The 15780-nt window shown below is 45.8% G+C and overlaps 2 protein-coding genes across 2 annotated transcripts in view; one reads left to right on the plus strand and one right to left on the minus strand.

Annotated features, from left to right (window-relative positions):
* The window catches only part of LOC146190617 (cell adhesion molecule Dscam1-like), an 86956-nt gene extending 85777 nt beyond the window's left edge, over nucleotides 1–1179 (plus strand). Inside the window, exons 25-27 of the mRNA XM_084600208.1 lie at nucleotides 73–130; nucleotides 1026–1091; nucleotides 1148–1179. Of these exons, the coding sequence (XP_084456334.1) occupies nucleotides 73–130; nucleotides 1026–1091; nucleotides 1148–1179 (156 nt within the window). The remainder of the gene's footprint in view (nucleotides 1–72; nucleotides 131–1025; nucleotides 1092–1147) is intronic.
* A 5939-nt stretch (nucleotides 1180–7118) lies between these two features.
* On the minus strand, nucleotides 7119–15114 carry LOC146190618 (endothelin-converting enzyme 1-like). The gene is made up of 3 exons (XM_084600209.1): nucleotides 14974–15114; nucleotides 10738–11075; nucleotides 7119–8148 (listed from the first exon to the last, which is right to left on the minus strand). Exons 1-3 carry the CDS (start codon nucleotides 15112–15114, stop codon nucleotides 7119–7121), a joined length of 1509 nt encoding a protein of 502 aa, XP_084456335.1.
* Nucleotides 15115–15780: the final 666 nt, after the last annotated feature.

A 15780-nucleotide genomic window follows, 5' to 3' on the forward strand; every position in this document is an offset into this window, starting at 1 on the left:
CGTTAGATGACCTTGGTTTCTCAGGCACTGTGCCGTGTTCAAATGCATGGGCGTAATCATTGCTTTATACAGCTTGCAGATCGGGACGACCTCCTGGCTTCAGCAGAGCGACTAACGTTGGCGAAATCAGGTTGGTGGCATTTATAGTTATAAGGGAAAGAAATTCGCGCTGCTTACAGTGACCGGTTGTCATAGCATGAGTAACCATAAAAGAAAAAAAGTTCGATAACCCGGTCATGCTGAGCGTGTTACCTCAATTATATTTTGCACCACGGAACGCTTCGCCAAGAGGTTTCACCAGGATGAAAATTGCTGCTTTAAGTGCTTTGAAAATGTTCGTACTACTCAGTAAACTAAGATTCCGAATATAGGTCAGGAACGTGTTGATCTTTACTGTTGACATAGTCAGGTGCCTCTAAGATGGTCAGTATCATTCCAAACCAGACGAACTGCTATCGAACTGTGGGCAGTGCGATGACATAGGCTCGAAGGAAACCAGCACTTTTTTATCATCTTTCACTGAGCTGCTGCTTCTGCTGGAGTTCACCTCTGAGAATGACTGTAGGTGGACGATACTAACTGAATCTTTGTGACGTTAAACTCTGCAAACCAACCAAACTAAACTGAATCCAATGAAAGCCTTTTATCCAATGAAGCCTTTTATATTGTAGTCGGAATGCTCTACAACTTTGGCGGGTTTGGTAATATGTATCAAACCATGCTTGCTCTTCTTTGTCCAGCATGCTTATCACAAGCGCCATTGAGCCTCTGTGTCCAGGATAGCACCGAGGTAGAGGCTGGGAAATAGCGTCGTCTTCATGCAGCATCACCCAAAATCCAAGTGAGCTGCATCTCGGCGGGCGACGGGAATGGGAATGTTGCCGTCTCCCGACGCAACATCTCATTGCCGGGGAGACGTAAGGGAGAGACGGCAATGAGGATTTCTTTCTGCTCTACCCCACAGACGCTAAGACTTGTCGTGCGGCATGCAAGATACAAGGCACAGATTCGTAACTGGCTCACAGGGACCATGCTTGGTGACACAAGGAGGATTACAGAGACAGCAGCTTATGGTTCGGGCAAGGATGGAGGCAAGTTGTACTCGTGCCTAACTCATGTTTAACTTGCTGCTTCGTTTATTACGCAGAGGCGTCGCACGCTTTGCCTAAAGTTACCTGAACATTATGCATTTAAGCGCAAAGCGCCTTTTTTTCGAATCAACGGAGCCGAAGGTTTTCACATGACACATTAAATGGAATAAATGACTATTTCTTACCGCCTTGCGTAATATGGCTTCAAAGAAAGCCGAAATGTGACAAGGCACTGTGACTAGATTTGCTGATCCTGTGTTCCACAACGGTAATAGCAAAGCCGACCTAAATGAACTTTGTGATTATGTTCGTTTTCAGTATCACCACTAGCTGTGGCACCAAAAAATACGCCTTCAGCTCGAAGTATCCCACTTTCGGATAAGGTTGCGGTTGAGTTGAAAGATATTTTTGCAAAGAAAAAAAAAAAGGGGGGGGGTATACATTTTACTAATATTAGCTTGATATTTGAACGTTGTTTTTTTTTTTTTTAACGTATCAGTGTAGGCAAGTTTTTCGGTGTGTGCATGATTAAGCGACTGCTTGCTTTTGTGACGCTTAGACATGGACTATATGCCTCGCACAACGGTCGGCTCAAGAAACTATGCCTATTTCTAGAGCACCACATGTTCTAAGAATGCGGACAGCGGGTGTTCGACCATTTGCCTTACTTTTCTGGAATGCTAAGACATCTAGTTGTTCAATGCTTGGTCGTGCGATGTCCTGCTAAGCACTGAATATCGTCAAGATTCCTCAGGCATGCTTATACCAAGCCAATGGTATATGGTTAGGTTTCGAATAACAATATAGTTACTTTCCCGTGTTCTATTAAAGTTGACGCTTGAAAATAACAAAGTTACGTCATCTGTCCTGTCCACATAATTGTCAGCATGCTGCAAATAGTGTATTTCTTTATTTTACAGCTCTGAGGTGGCACAGGTATATTCCGGATCCGCATATGAGACGAGCCATCGCGATACGGTACAGCATATGCTTCAACGGTCCAAGGATGCCCGTGGGCCTGTGACCTGTGATACACGAACTGCAGCAGCATCCCATTACCTGTAAGGGTAGTGACTGCCTTCGGCGACTACATAAGCCTCGTGAACCTGTTTACACAGACAACGGACAACTAGGTGTTTCTAATCGCTCGCATAAATGCAGATCATTTTACAGTGCGCATCGGACAAGCATTGTGCCCGTGTGGAAGGATTAATGCACGGTTCAGCACGCCATGCCCTTGGCGCGCCGTCGAAGATGTATTAGTGCCACCCCGTTACCAACTCCCTCACATGACACTGCCTGAAATACAAGCCACGCTTTGATATGAGGGACTGCAGCGCGTGTCCGCCAAATGCTGCGTTCAGTGCTCGAGAGCCCCAGTGTACCTGAGACGAACGCTGAAGCGTGAAACCGATCGGCCATTCTGCGAAAAATGCCCTAGCGACTCTGTGAAGATTGCTTAAGTGGAGGGAGTGACTGGTAAAGCCTTTCAGAGAGCGATAAGCTGCGCGAACAATGTAACAATGCCTGTGGTCGAGCAGCATGCCTTAGGTGCACGGTTGTTTTTCTCAACACGGGAAATGATACTTTTCCTGTCGACTGTGACGAATTTGAAATAATTCAGGCGGTGACGACATAATCTTAGAGAAGTGCTAACGAGGACAATAAGAAGATTTTAGTACAATCAATATGGGTAAATCGCCCTCATCTGTGAGACTTGTCACGCCCGCAGCAGAGCTTATAACCTGTTTGAATAATTGCAGAGCGACTAATTGATTATATTTAGGCAGTGCAGGGTCATTGGAAGCCACTGATGCCTTTACAACATGTAATTTATGTGACGTACGTGCATGGCTTTCATTTCATTGTGGCTGGTAGTTGTTGGCAAGTGGTTTCAAGAGGCCACTTTTTGAACGAGCGGACTTTTCTTTACAATTAGGCTTTTAATTGTTCTGCATCCTTAACTTCATGTCGTTTAATTCCTTCGCTGGCGGGCCGAATTTCCCTGCTAATCCTATAATGCTGAAGCACGTGGGATAAAGTGACAAACACGTTGGTGTCTGTATATTGAGCCCGGAATATGCTCGTGTAGAGGCGTGAGACCTACGCCCCCTCCCCCCCCCCCTCACCCACCTCTACAGAATGACATCCAAGAGGCCCACATCAATCGCATACGTGTCTTTATGCATATGTTACGAACTTTTTTTAATGTTACGAACTGCTTCCCTGCCTATTCATGTTAAAGATACTGCAGATTTACAGCTGTGATGTTTGGGTGCGTTGGTATTGATCCACCTTGTAAAACGCCCGCAGCAGCGTTTTTCGTGCTGCGAAAGCTTTACTAGACTTGCAGAGAGTGCAGACTGATTTTCACGCAGTTTTGCATATACATGACACTTCTCGGCTTCTGCGGGCTACTGCTTCTCCAATGCCGGTTCTACTGAGACGTCGATGATTGCTGGTGTTATGTATAGACGAAGTCAGTTCCACAATAAAAGAAAAAAGAAAAACCTATCTCAATTTTTAACATGTTGACGTTGCAGACCAGGACGGATTCGAGAGTATCTCCAACTCTCAGGTAAGACAACCACTCGTGTGTCATGTTGACGTGTCTGAGGGCAACTATGGTTACTTTTATTTTGACTCATGTTCTCGGCTGTTTAGAGGAGCCTACCAAGATAAACTGGGTTTGTAAGAAGGAAGTAATTACCGATTGTCCTCCGTCCAAGCGCAGCAATACGGTTACAAAGAAAATATTTGTTGGAGGCACCTCTCTTAAGTGCGGTTAAGCGAAAGCATCTCCTGCGACTCTCTGCACTCATATGCCGCTTTGTCACTAACTTTTCCTTTTCTTTTTTTTACATTACATTCTTTACATTACATTACATTAGATTATCCTTTTACATTTTTTCCTTTATTTTTTTCCCTCCTTTTACTCTTTTCTTTACTCCTCAGTTCAGTTTAGTCGTTCAGTCGTGTTTGACTCTTCGTGACCCTATGGACCATGTCACGCCACGCTTTCCGGTCTCTCACTATCTTCGTAACATCACATAACTTCATCTGCAGTGCCTCGAGGATGCCATCTAACCAACGCGTTCGCTGCCTACCCCTTCTTCGGCGACCCTCAACCTTTCCCAACATCAAATCTTTCTCCAGCGACTCCTCTCTTCTCATCAGATGACCAAAGTAGCTGAGCTTTAACTTTAAAATTTGACCCTCCAATGAGCAGTCAGGGTTTATGGTCGACAATATCGACTGATTTGATCTTCTGGCAGTCCAAGGAACTCTCAAGAGTCTTCGCCAGCACCACAATTCAAACGCGTCAATTCTTCGGCGGTCAGCCTTTTTCACAGTCCAACTCTCGCATCCATTCATCACAACTGGAAAGACCATAGCGCGAGTTATACGGATCTTGGTTGGCAGACTAATGTCTCTGCTCTTTACTAGGCGGCCAAGGCTAACCATTGCTCTCTTTCCAAGAAGCAGGCGTCTCCTAATTTCATGGCTGCAGTCTCCTTCCGAGGTAATCTTGGCGCCCAAGAACAGAAAATCTGTCACAGCTTCCACTTTACTCCTAGTTGACATTAAAGCACTGAAACGTTTTTGCACAATTTAGATGTTCGTGACTGTTTCGGCACCTGCACACTATATCGACATCCATGGCTATTTCGACGCCTGATGTTTGGCTCTAGTTAAATACTTACTCCACATCAACAAAGATTTGCACATGTACTTTTCTTTCTCTACCTCCTACCATTATTTTAGTTATAAATTACGTCATTACGTCATTCTTCAACAGGGACGGTGTAAAACCCTCCGCGAACGGACACTAGGTTGTCGCCTTAAAATTGCTCTTGTATTAGTTTGAATCCGTGGTACCACTTCAATGAACCGATGCAGCCACTCAAAGCTATTCTAAAAACATTTTTTGAAAGTTGCAGTAATCCATATAAACTACAGTAGAAGACGCCTTGCCTTTCAAGTATCTTTCTTGTGTGTGTGCGCTTTGGCGAGCAGAGGACTCTGAGCACGTGCTTACCTCTTTGGGTGGTGAATAAAAACCTTATGTAATGCCCTCAATGTTAAATTAGGAGACTGCTTAGCACGGCCAAGCGCTGAATATCGTGCAGTAGCAACGTGGAATGCTTTGCCTGAACTTGCATTCCTTGTGTCAGTTCTTCGTTGGCGTTCTCATGGCTCTTACTGAAACGCTGCGGAACGAGCTTATACGCTTTTGTCGAGTAGTTTTGGGAGATATAGTCCGAACAACCTCAAATTGCATTAACCGAAGGCATCGGGAGTCCGGTGAGAAGTTTTTCCGACTTTTACAGCTGTAATACTAGGTGAGTCGGCCGGCAAACAGTAAGGGCCCCCAAATCTTCTCATAAGTGCGGTATGCATTTGAATTTTCACCATATCTAGAATATAATTGCTAGTCAACTTGCACCAGCCATTGGCTGGGACTCGAACCGTCAACTAACATATGCAAGAGTGTCTGAGAGGAGACCACTCTTATGGACGGCTACGGTGTATACGGGAAGCGGCCATGTTAACTCATTATCAAAGGAAACCGAACAAGGGTGGAAGAGGCGCCTCAATCCGGTAGATAACGCTTCAACAGTGCGCGTACTTTCGTCTGGGTAGTGTGGTCATCACTGGCATTGTCCCACATAATTAGGTAATTATAGTGTAATGTAACGTATAGATTTATAATGCTTCTGTAAAGTTTTTGTAGTCGCTCTAATTCCGTTGCATTTAAGTGGATTCCTGACAAACGTTTAAAACAGAAAATTAACCGAGGCTTACGCTGCGTCGAAAGCCTTTAGTACTGGGCTGTTTGTCGCTAGAGACAGACGTGCTCAAGTGGTAGCAGGCTGCATGCTCAAAGCGAGCGCACCATCACAACAAGCTTTGCGCACATAAAGGGGGAGGACGTTAGAACCTCAAACACTCTTGGTCCCCAAATATAGCGTGAGTGACAAAGAGCGAAGAAACTGACAGATCGGTCATTTAGGAAGTACGTGGCTCACGATAGCAGTGATCGAATTCACTTCTCCAGCTTCCAATATCTCAGTTCGATGTCACGAATAATATTAACGCACAAAAACTCATTCGTACCTGCCGTACATGCTAATAACAGGTTCACAAGAACGAGTGTAACTAAAATAGTGTAAAAGTATACTGCGGCGCTTTCCTTAACTGCACTGTAATTAGCTCTTTTGCGAACGAGCTTCGTCTAGTCTGGAAGTCGATGACACTCAATTGGGAGTTTACGCACAAACAATTGTGTAGTTCGTAGACACACGCTCTTCGTTGGCCACACGATACAAAACGACAACGAGTTTCTTGGTCGCAAAGTGATTGGAAGCTATTCATACTAAACTATTCATACTAAAGCCTCAAATGCTGCACAATACCGGACTTGTACATTACTCAACCTTTCAATAAAGCTCACAAAGCCAAACGCGTAATTTCCACACACAGCGCCTGTTGCAATGCTTCTAGAGTGTCCTGATTATGCTTATCATTAAGTTCTATTCAGTCTATTTGCAGCAGAAAATCGGGTAATGATGTTAAGACACCCAATAAGAAAGTTCAACGCGCCATCTTTCAGTCCTTCAGGTGGAGGCAGTATACTATATGAAAGAAATAAGAGCCGCAATGTACTTGCAGCGGAAGTGACCAGCAATCACATGAAGTGGTACCAGCGAGACGCGTCACACTCGATCATGTGCAAACGGGTGAACTGTGAAATCACTGGAAGATTAAGATAAAGCTATACAGGTTCGTAACTCACTTCAAATTAAAAATAAAACGTATTAAAAATAATCACAATTTCCTGCACTGCAACCCCGTGATTTAGCCGTGCAAGGCGTAGAAACAAGTGGAAAAAGTTTATCGCTTCTTGCACAGTAAATGTGGTGAAGGGGACACCGCGATGCACTGCCGCGATGCCGTAGCACATAAAAAAAAAGCACATACTCTGCAGTCATCAGCTTTAACCAAAGGCCCATCTATGGACATTTTTCACTCCCCGCCTTGCTCCTCGCTGTAGCCAGTGTATAAGAACGGGCATTGCTGGTCGGCCCTCATCTTGCTTCCTTGGTCGCAGCGAAAGTGCTGAGCGAAGGGCGGAAAGTGGCGTAGTGCCTTGTTGCAGTCTCGCGACCCCGAGTGAGCGGCACCGCACATCAGGTAGCAGAGTGTAATGAAAAAGAGCTGCTGCTCCGTGTACGCCTCCAGAACGTGAACCGGTCGCGTGTCCTCGGCTACAGCCTCCCGGAGCGCTGCATACGCCACCTCCAGCGCCGGAGTGTAGGGAAAGAGGCTTCCACCGCGGCCTTCATTGCTGCCATCCGTGCCTTCACGTGTCATGCAGCTCGTGCGGTCAGCAATCACATTTCTCCAGACATCCGACGTCCAGGAGCCTTCTTCGTTTCCGTCCAAGTCTAACGTCATCCCTTCGGTGTCGATACTCTTGACGAGTTCGGTGGCGTACAGGAAGCCAAGACCGCCGTAGAACATGGCGTTGGTTCCTTGGGCGTAGTAGACCGGCCAAGATAGCGCCTGGATTGAGACGCGTACCGTATGACGCACATTGTCGTACTCGACCAAAGGCAGTGCCATGTTCGCGGGCATGTCGGCGGCGTCCATGTACACTGGGTCCGTCTCGAGGTCGTACAGTGCCTGGCGACTGCGCAGCCACAGAGCGGCGAACGTTTTTGCGGCTTCCGAATAGCCGGTGGGAAAGTTGGCGTACAACACGGAGAGGGTAGCGGCTGTGAGCAGGTCGTGAGCGGGCCACAGGAGCGTATTGGTGCCTGACAGCTGCTTCTTCACTCTCACCCTGGTGGTGCTGTCTAACAATTTGAGGGACCCGATGAGGGCTAGGGCTGTTTTTTGAACCTGCGCTAACCGGGAGTTGATGTCACGGCGAAGATGCTGAGGAAATTTGACGATAGTAGAGACAGCGATCACAAGGACCCTGTAGATGTCTTCCACCTGAGCTACGCAAAAGTGCCGGAGTAGAGTTTCGGCACCTGCAGAGCTGCCAGTCCTAGATGGTAGGAAATAAAAAAAAGTGAATATGTTTATCTCTTAAAATGTTTACAGTGAGTACGTTTCCATTCAGGCTTTCTTTTATTGGTCAAACGCGACTAAGGGGTCAACAGACATCCTACACTGTACAAAGGGCGGTGTTTTTTAACCACATGTTACTCGTGTGCTGTCGGTAATCTTATCCAGCACTGTTTTGGTGTTGGACGAAGTCGTGTGGGCTGTTTTTTTCGTCAAGGACGTGCAATTTAGTCCGTGGCTGTTTCCCTTTAAAAACAAATTTCCAGCAACTGAAACCATGACAGATATCACCCCCAGCAGCACACGGTGCATAATACGTATATTACACCTATTACGCTTATTAGTATATCTTAGTTTTTGTCTAGCATCCCTGCCGTCTCCATGGTAACGTGGAAACAAAACAATGACGCCTTAAACACGGTCTCCAGGAGGGCGCGTCGCGAACACCATCTGCCGCCAGCTATGCACACCAAGTTCCGCAACAAGCGCGCGCCATCGCTGCCGAGTGGAGCTGCTCACATCGAATCCGGCGCAAAGAAGCACTGTGTGGTCGGCGGGATTCTGGCAAAAAACACTACATTGTAATCAGCCCCAAAGGCTTTCACCTTATGGCTCTTAAGGAGTATTAAGTGCTTCAAAACTTTTAGATTATTTGTGGGAGTTGGCCATATATTCTAGGAATCTTCCTATAATGTGATCAATGGTGCAAACATGGTCTACTGGGGATTTTCAAATTTCACGAAATCTACGTCGCAATGCGGCGGGGCCGCACGCAAGCCATAACAGCGACAAGAAGGAACGGTGCGCGCGAGTCCCATTGTTTCATTATGCAAGCGATTGGCACAAAAATCTAGGTATTATTATTGGAGTAGGGATTTGAATGTATATCTTAGGAGGGCTTTTGCATAGATTTTGCCACACCAACAAGATAGAGTTGAGCGGCTAACTCTTTTTGGGTGAGTTGTCTTGCGCCAACGGGGAAAATGGAATAGTGGGTTTCAGCACTGCACTCCAAAGTTGCAGTAGCATGACAGAGGAGGTGACATTAAGCATCGGACATATGAAATATGCGTTCATTGCACTAAGCGGCATTATAAATACCAGGAGCTCTTTGGTAAATAATAATCAGCACAAATTCCTTACAAGCACGTCTCCAATGCCACGTGATTTGTACCTGGCTTGCCAAATACAACCTGTCAGCGGCATGCTCCTGACATTTCGCCTACAATAACTCGTATCGAAATAAATTCAAGGATAAAAGCAAACAGCTGTTTCACGAGCAGCTCGTACTGGTATTTATTGAACGGGAACTGACAGACAAGTATTCTCTAATGCAAGAATTATTGGTAATCATAATTGTCCACCAACGTTTTGGCCACGATTTTTTTTTTCATGTTCAGCGTATGCATACAGGAAGTCAATGAGTATGCAAGTCAAGTGGCGTAATCTCGTTTCTTGAATCGTCCGCCATTGTCCGCAACCAGACATCCTTCTTGAATGGTATAAGAAAGAACTAAAGCGCCCCTACAAATAATAAAAGATGAAGCCAATTCAATCCTGATTTCGTTGTAATTAATACAAGGCAGAGCGAAATTCATACGCCTCATTTTTATCAATGAGTTTTTTCGACAAACCAAGTAGCAACGACGAGCTAACTACGAGGTGAGGTTTCCTGATTTGAGGCGCGCCGCCACGCTTGAAACGTAATTTGAACGTACACAAGAGCCACGCATGCTAAAGTCATAAAATAATGCACGTAACGCGAGTGGTCGTTAAGGTTTGAAATGAAACAACTTTCTGCACGTGTGTGCTATCTTTAAAGCATGTACCATATGCTGATATACCAGTTTTACTCTTGCATTTCATTTTACCGCGTTAAAACATTGCCTCTGGACTGATGATATGTCTGTAGCGCTGAAAGGAACTTCTGATAAGCAATACGCCTAGCCTTTGATTTGTACATCTCGCAATGCTTTCAGTACGACAAATGCTAGCCTTTTAATAATGCTGTAGAATTCGTACATGTTGTCAATCCCCAATCATGAATCTTCATTCCAGCTCTGATATGTACAGTCTTTGTCAAAAATATACAGCCCAAGGGTTTGGTTTCTAAGCCCCGTAACGGGGCTCAGTACGCATCTGCACCGTTCGAGATATAGTAAACGACAAATCTAGTCCCCATTCTTCTTTATGCTTACCTATATATTCCAGTATTGCTTCCAGGCGCTTAGTTAGAGTGCTTAGAAGAGAACCTCTTGGGCCGTGTATTTTTGACAAAGGCTGTACACATCTCATTAAGCAATCTGTACGATAAATGTCAACGCTTCAATAATGCTGCAGAATTCCTCCATGCTGTCAGTTATATATTTTGTTATATACCTATTATTGCAGCCCACCAATATTTCCTATATCCATAGTACAAATAATCTCAATCATGGCAGCCTTCCCTACCTGTACCTAGCACGCCACACTACATTCAGACTTGAAATCCACTAATTCAAGTACATTTTCTAATGACAAACTAGAAAGCATGCAGAAGAATATTATTCGGTGTTATCCTTAGGCGCACCTTAACCGTAGAAGTCTTATATCGGCGATAGGCCCGATGATCTGCGCCAGGAGCCAGGACAGCGCTTCCACGAGTTCTGCTCGACTGTGCTTCTCCCAGAGCCTTCCGAGCGCCGCGAGGAGCGCCACATCTGTGAGAGCCACGTGGGTAGCGCCCGATAAGTTCGGCTCACCAGCTGTTGTCACGTGCTCGTTCAGCTCTTGCAGCCACTCTCCTGATGGCAAGGCGCTGGTCGCGTACTCCTCAATCTTACTCAAAGGAAACATGGCGCCAGTCTCAATTTTGCCCTCGCGTTCTTCAAGCAGAATGTGAAAGATGCTTTCCTGGAGTTTGGAATCCTGGACAAGTGAAAAATTAAGGGGAGGAAAAAGTCATGTAGGAAATTTTGCATGTCTTGATCAGTTATGTACATGCCAATGGTCTACGGGAGGGGCCACACAGTGGTGCTCTTACCACTACGGCGCAAATGCCTCTTCTAAGCTCAGCCGGTTGAGGCAGTCCGTTCTATTTACTCCGGTGCATACAGCATAAAAAAACTACTGGAAGGATGCACAAAAAGCCATATTTATTGGTACTGATATCACGATTGGGCCCACAGAGGTAGGTGGTGGGCAACCCAATGTAAAAGAACTTTGACTGTCCTCCCCGCACTTCTTACGCTACAACCAGCCATGGCAGTGATTGAAATGTGTAATTTAATTACCTTTCCTGGTAATCTGTAAGTTAACAAATTACTTCTGCGGTAGTTGGTATAGTAATTATGACTAAAACTTTCGATAGTATGTAAACACTGTATAAGACTATCGATTGCAATGTTCATAGCACTACCAATCGTATTAATATCGTGTGATAATACTCAGTGTATAATTATGCGCTTTTACTTACCGATGTTCCCAATATACTCGCCATATTGACAACCAGAAATACTCAGTTCACATAAGTTGTGAATGATTATTTTGCGAATGAAATAAATTATGTAAATCTGCACTTAAAGCCCCGAAATCTGTCCATTAAAATATATATCCTAAATGTCGTATATGTTGCACCACAGCAACAAATTTGTATTTTTTAAATTTTTAATTGCAAAATTGAACAGAAAATTGTAGCAGTCACCTTCCGCGTATTTGCAACGACTTCATTTCCGCTACTATTTTAACTTAGTTATCATGTGTCAGCCAAGAATTCTCGTGAACGAACACCATAGCTTGTAAACTTCCTTGTGCTTCAGATTGCTCCCGCGCATCTGAAATTATCTGTTCAACCACTAAGAATACGTATTCTGCTCGTATCGGCGTTGCCAGATGCTGCACTATTGAATCGTGCCAAATTTTCCTATTTGTATATTAGTATTCCTACTGCATCTACATGTCATTGCTCTCCGTCAGCCACATTAACAGAGAAAGTTATTCGGAACCGCTTTCGGAACGTGATCTAGATCGCCTACGTGCTGACGCTGAACTAGGTTATCTGGCACAGCCGCCCGCTTCTATAGTTTTGAAAGCACCCGCTAAACTACGAAGAGAGAGAGAGAGGAGAGAGTAAACTTTAATTGTTTAACGGAATAGCGTGGGTGGTTTCCTCAGTCCAGGATACCACTGGCCTGGGCTGTCTCCCGGGCCCTGGTGAGCAGGCTGCGCTGCTCAGAGAGACCCGTGTGGGCCAGCTCTGCTTCCCACTCCGCTTGTCTGAGCGCTCGAGCTTTATATTTCTCTAATTGCTCTTTGCAGTTCCATATCATGTGAAGGATGTCCGAGACTTCACTGCATGCAGTGCATGTGTTATTTTTGAATTTTTCGGGCCAGATTTTGTGGTACTTTGCTATGTTTGGGAATGTCCTAGCCTGTATGTTCCTCCAGGTTACTGCCTCCTGTCCGCTGAGGTCTTTGTGCGGTTCTGCGTATCGTTTTCTTTCTAATTTGAAGTATTGTGTTAGTTCTCCGTATGTGATAGGGGTTGAAGACTCTGTGGCAGCTGACGCAGGTGCTCAGAAAGTATGCCCTCGCGCTATCCTGTCAGCAGCCTCGTTGCCGTCGATTCCCTCGTGTGCCGGTATCCACGTGCACAGATGTTCGAAAGCTTACCGGCTGGAGTGATAATTCAGTTAGATTTGGGGCTCAAAACAGGCGCGCCAATGGTGCGCGTATGACCACTGTTGCCAGCAAAACTAGAAAATTTGTTGCAAAAACAATTTAACTGGCAACTGTGCGGGGGCCCCGCCGGGGTAAGACGCCCGGCTACTGTGCCGGAGTACCCGGGTTCGAACCCGACCTCGGTGGCTGCGTTTCGATGGAGGTGAAACGAAAAGGCGTCCGTGTGTTGTGCGATGTCAGCGCACGTTAAAGATCCCCAGGTGGTTGAAATTACTCCGTAGCCCTCCACTACGACTTCTCTTTCTCTCTTTCCACTTTCACTCCCACCGTCCTCACTTTCCTTACGGCGTGGTTCAGGTGTCCACAAGCAAGAAGTGTGACAGATAATGCGCCTTTCCATTCCTGTGAACCAATTAATAATAATGATAATAATAACAACTATACGGAGGTTGCGTGTGCAGAGCTCGGTGACACGTAGGCTGCGAGATAGGATAGTACTGTCGTCATAACTGGCGCACCACGATAACGCGCACTCAGGAAACCTACTTTACGCCATGTGGCTACCTGTAGCTTCTGACATCTGTTGCTGAAGGGTCGCTGCCGCGTCGATCAAGAAGGCTCATAAATTTTATAGTTTATGCGTTGGGTATTTAAAGCATGCGCTTTGACGGCAGAATATTTGTTTGCGGAACTCATTATGCAACACAGCCAAAAGCATCGGCAATTAATTTCTTTGCGAATGCCATGGAGACGATGGCACGCCCATAGACCCAAACTATCGATAGTCCAAAGGATACTATTGCTAGTTAAGTCGCTATAGAACCATCGATTGTAAAAGAAAACAATCGATAGTTGTGTCAACGCGCTATCGATAGTATTGTTGTCGATTACTGATATTCGAGTAATATGAATAGTACTTTCAATATAGCTTGTACTATCGAAAGCACTAGCGATAGTAGTGTACCGTCGATAATGCTAAAGGAATACAAGATCAACCGCCCGAACTAACTGCAGCGTAAAGTAGGTTTCCTGACGGCCCGCCGGAGTGGCGCAGTGGTTACGGCGCTCGACTACTGTTCCCAAGGATGCGGGATCGAATCCCGGCCTCGGCGGCCGCTTTTCGATGGAGGCGAAAAGCAAAGCGCCCGTGTTCTGTGCGATGTCAGTGCACGTTAAGGTGGTCGAAATTTCCGGAGTCCTCCACTACGGCGTCTCTCATAGCCTGAGTTGCTTTGGGACGTTAAACCTCATAAACCAACCAACCATGTGGCTACCCAAGGTACACAGTGACAAAAACTTTCATTTGTTTTAAGTGTCGGTTGTGTAACCGACAGTTACGCAAAGCGCAAGCTGCTTTCGTGCTGCAACTAATACTTTTGTATCATGTCCTGAAGAGGCGTTTCCCTTTTAAAGTCGGGGCTTGGGCTTTTTTTTTTAAATGTCTGTGTAGTTCATGTCAAAGAAGTCAGTCGTGTTACGTGGGTACCCAGTTCAGTTCACCCATCCCTCATCAAAAAAGAAATCGATGTGCACAGGCCAGGAAACAATTTCTTGTGAAATGAATGACACTATTAAATACACATTATTAAGGCGATAGCCTTCAATGGCTTATGCTCGCTGATCATGCCCGTCCGTCCGTCTGTCCGTCCGTAATGCTTTCGTTACGTGACAGGCGGTAGCTGGCAGCTGACATGGCCGAGCACTAACTAGACGTAGGGCTTCCTGACATTACGTTTGGCAGGAGCTGCCAACTCGGGCCTCTCATTTCCTATGGGAGGGTGATATCAGAATCAGCCTGCCGAGATCTTTGCATTCATTTTATTCCTAGGCCACGCAGGCACGTTCATACGGATCGATTAAAGCGGGACATTAAATGTTGGCTAGTAGCTTACGCTATCGCGTCGTCGCGAGGGTGAGAGTGAAAACCGAGAGAAAGAGGTGCCGTAGTGGAGGGATTCTGACCACCGTGCAAAAGAAGCTTTTGCCTCATTGCAGTTTAGTGATCCAAAGTGCCCAATATTTTTTTAATTCATTACGTAATTCATCTGGGTCGAAATATAAGTTGGCACAAATTGCTCGTAATCTAACAGCATTGCCGCAACAAGGGACTGTGCCGTTGACTGCGCGCGCTCAAACTGAAACGAACCTTCTCACTTTCCGACCTGGCGTCGGTGTTATCCGCACCGGTTTCCCCGCGCCGTGACAGCGCCTCGTGGTGCTGCATCCAGTAATCGAATGTGCTGTTGTTTGCCAGCAGGCGTCGATGGATTGCAGCCCAGCCAAGCATCTTCGGGTTGTCCGTGAGAAACACAGCTCGTCGACCTCGTGCTGTGGTCAACAGGCGCACACTAAACCATAAAGGTAGCTGCCACCTGCAGCGTTAGCGACGCCGACCTTTGTCAACGAGCTCTACCTGTGTCCCGCATTTAGAAAAATATAAAAACTTCGTTGCGGACGTTTTTTGAATATAATTGTACATTTAGAAGTAATAACTCTGGTAGCTACGGCACAGTGAGATCGGAAACAAATTCTGTGCAGCGCTGTGAGCCGGCGTCAGACACGTTGCCCTTAGGTCTCACAGATACGTTTATACGGCTAAGTTAAATTGGGCCTTATGTTTATGTCGGCGTCGCCTTTAACGTATTGTGGTAGCTTATGACAGTACGCCAATGAGTATGAGTGATATAACGGGGACAAATTAGGAAATTAGTGCTAAAGCGAGTTTCAAATGCACTTGCGAGAGCCCACAAGGGGTGTCCGAAAAGGGATCATTAAAGCTGTCGCGGCTTACCTTTAAAGTGCCGTGAGTGATATATCATAAAGGCGGATACGAGTAATGAGATGGAGGGTATTTAATAAGCTGTTCACTATATTTACATCATACTACGTAAAATTACAGGCAACCGTGCCTATTCGCACTCTCTACTGCGAAAAACTGCAGCTGACAAGATTA

The sequence above is a fragment of the Amblyomma maculatum genome, chromosome 4 (assembly GCF_055883805.1).
Source record: "Amblyomma maculatum isolate TAMU_Amacu chromosome 4, ASM5588380v1, whole genome shotgun sequence".
Taxonomy (NCBI): Eukaryota; Metazoa; Arthropoda; class Arachnida; order Ixodida; family Ixodidae; genus Amblyomma; species Amblyomma maculatum.

Excerpts from the sequence above, each read along its gene's own strand:
- LOC146190618 (XM_084600209.1), bottom strand. The coding sequence starts at position 15,114 with ATGCTTGGCTGGGCTGCAATCCATCGACGCCTGCTGGCAAACAACAGC. Across the intron at positions 11,076-14,973 it reads CCAGGTCGGAAAGTGAGAAG|GATTCCAAACTCCAGGAAAG; the intron begins GTTCGTTTCAGT and ends TCACTTGTCCAG. Across the intron at positions 8,149-10,737 it reads ATAAGACTTCTACGGTTAAG|GACTGGCAGCTCTGCAGGTG; the intron begins GTGCGCCTAAGG and ends CCTACCATCTAG.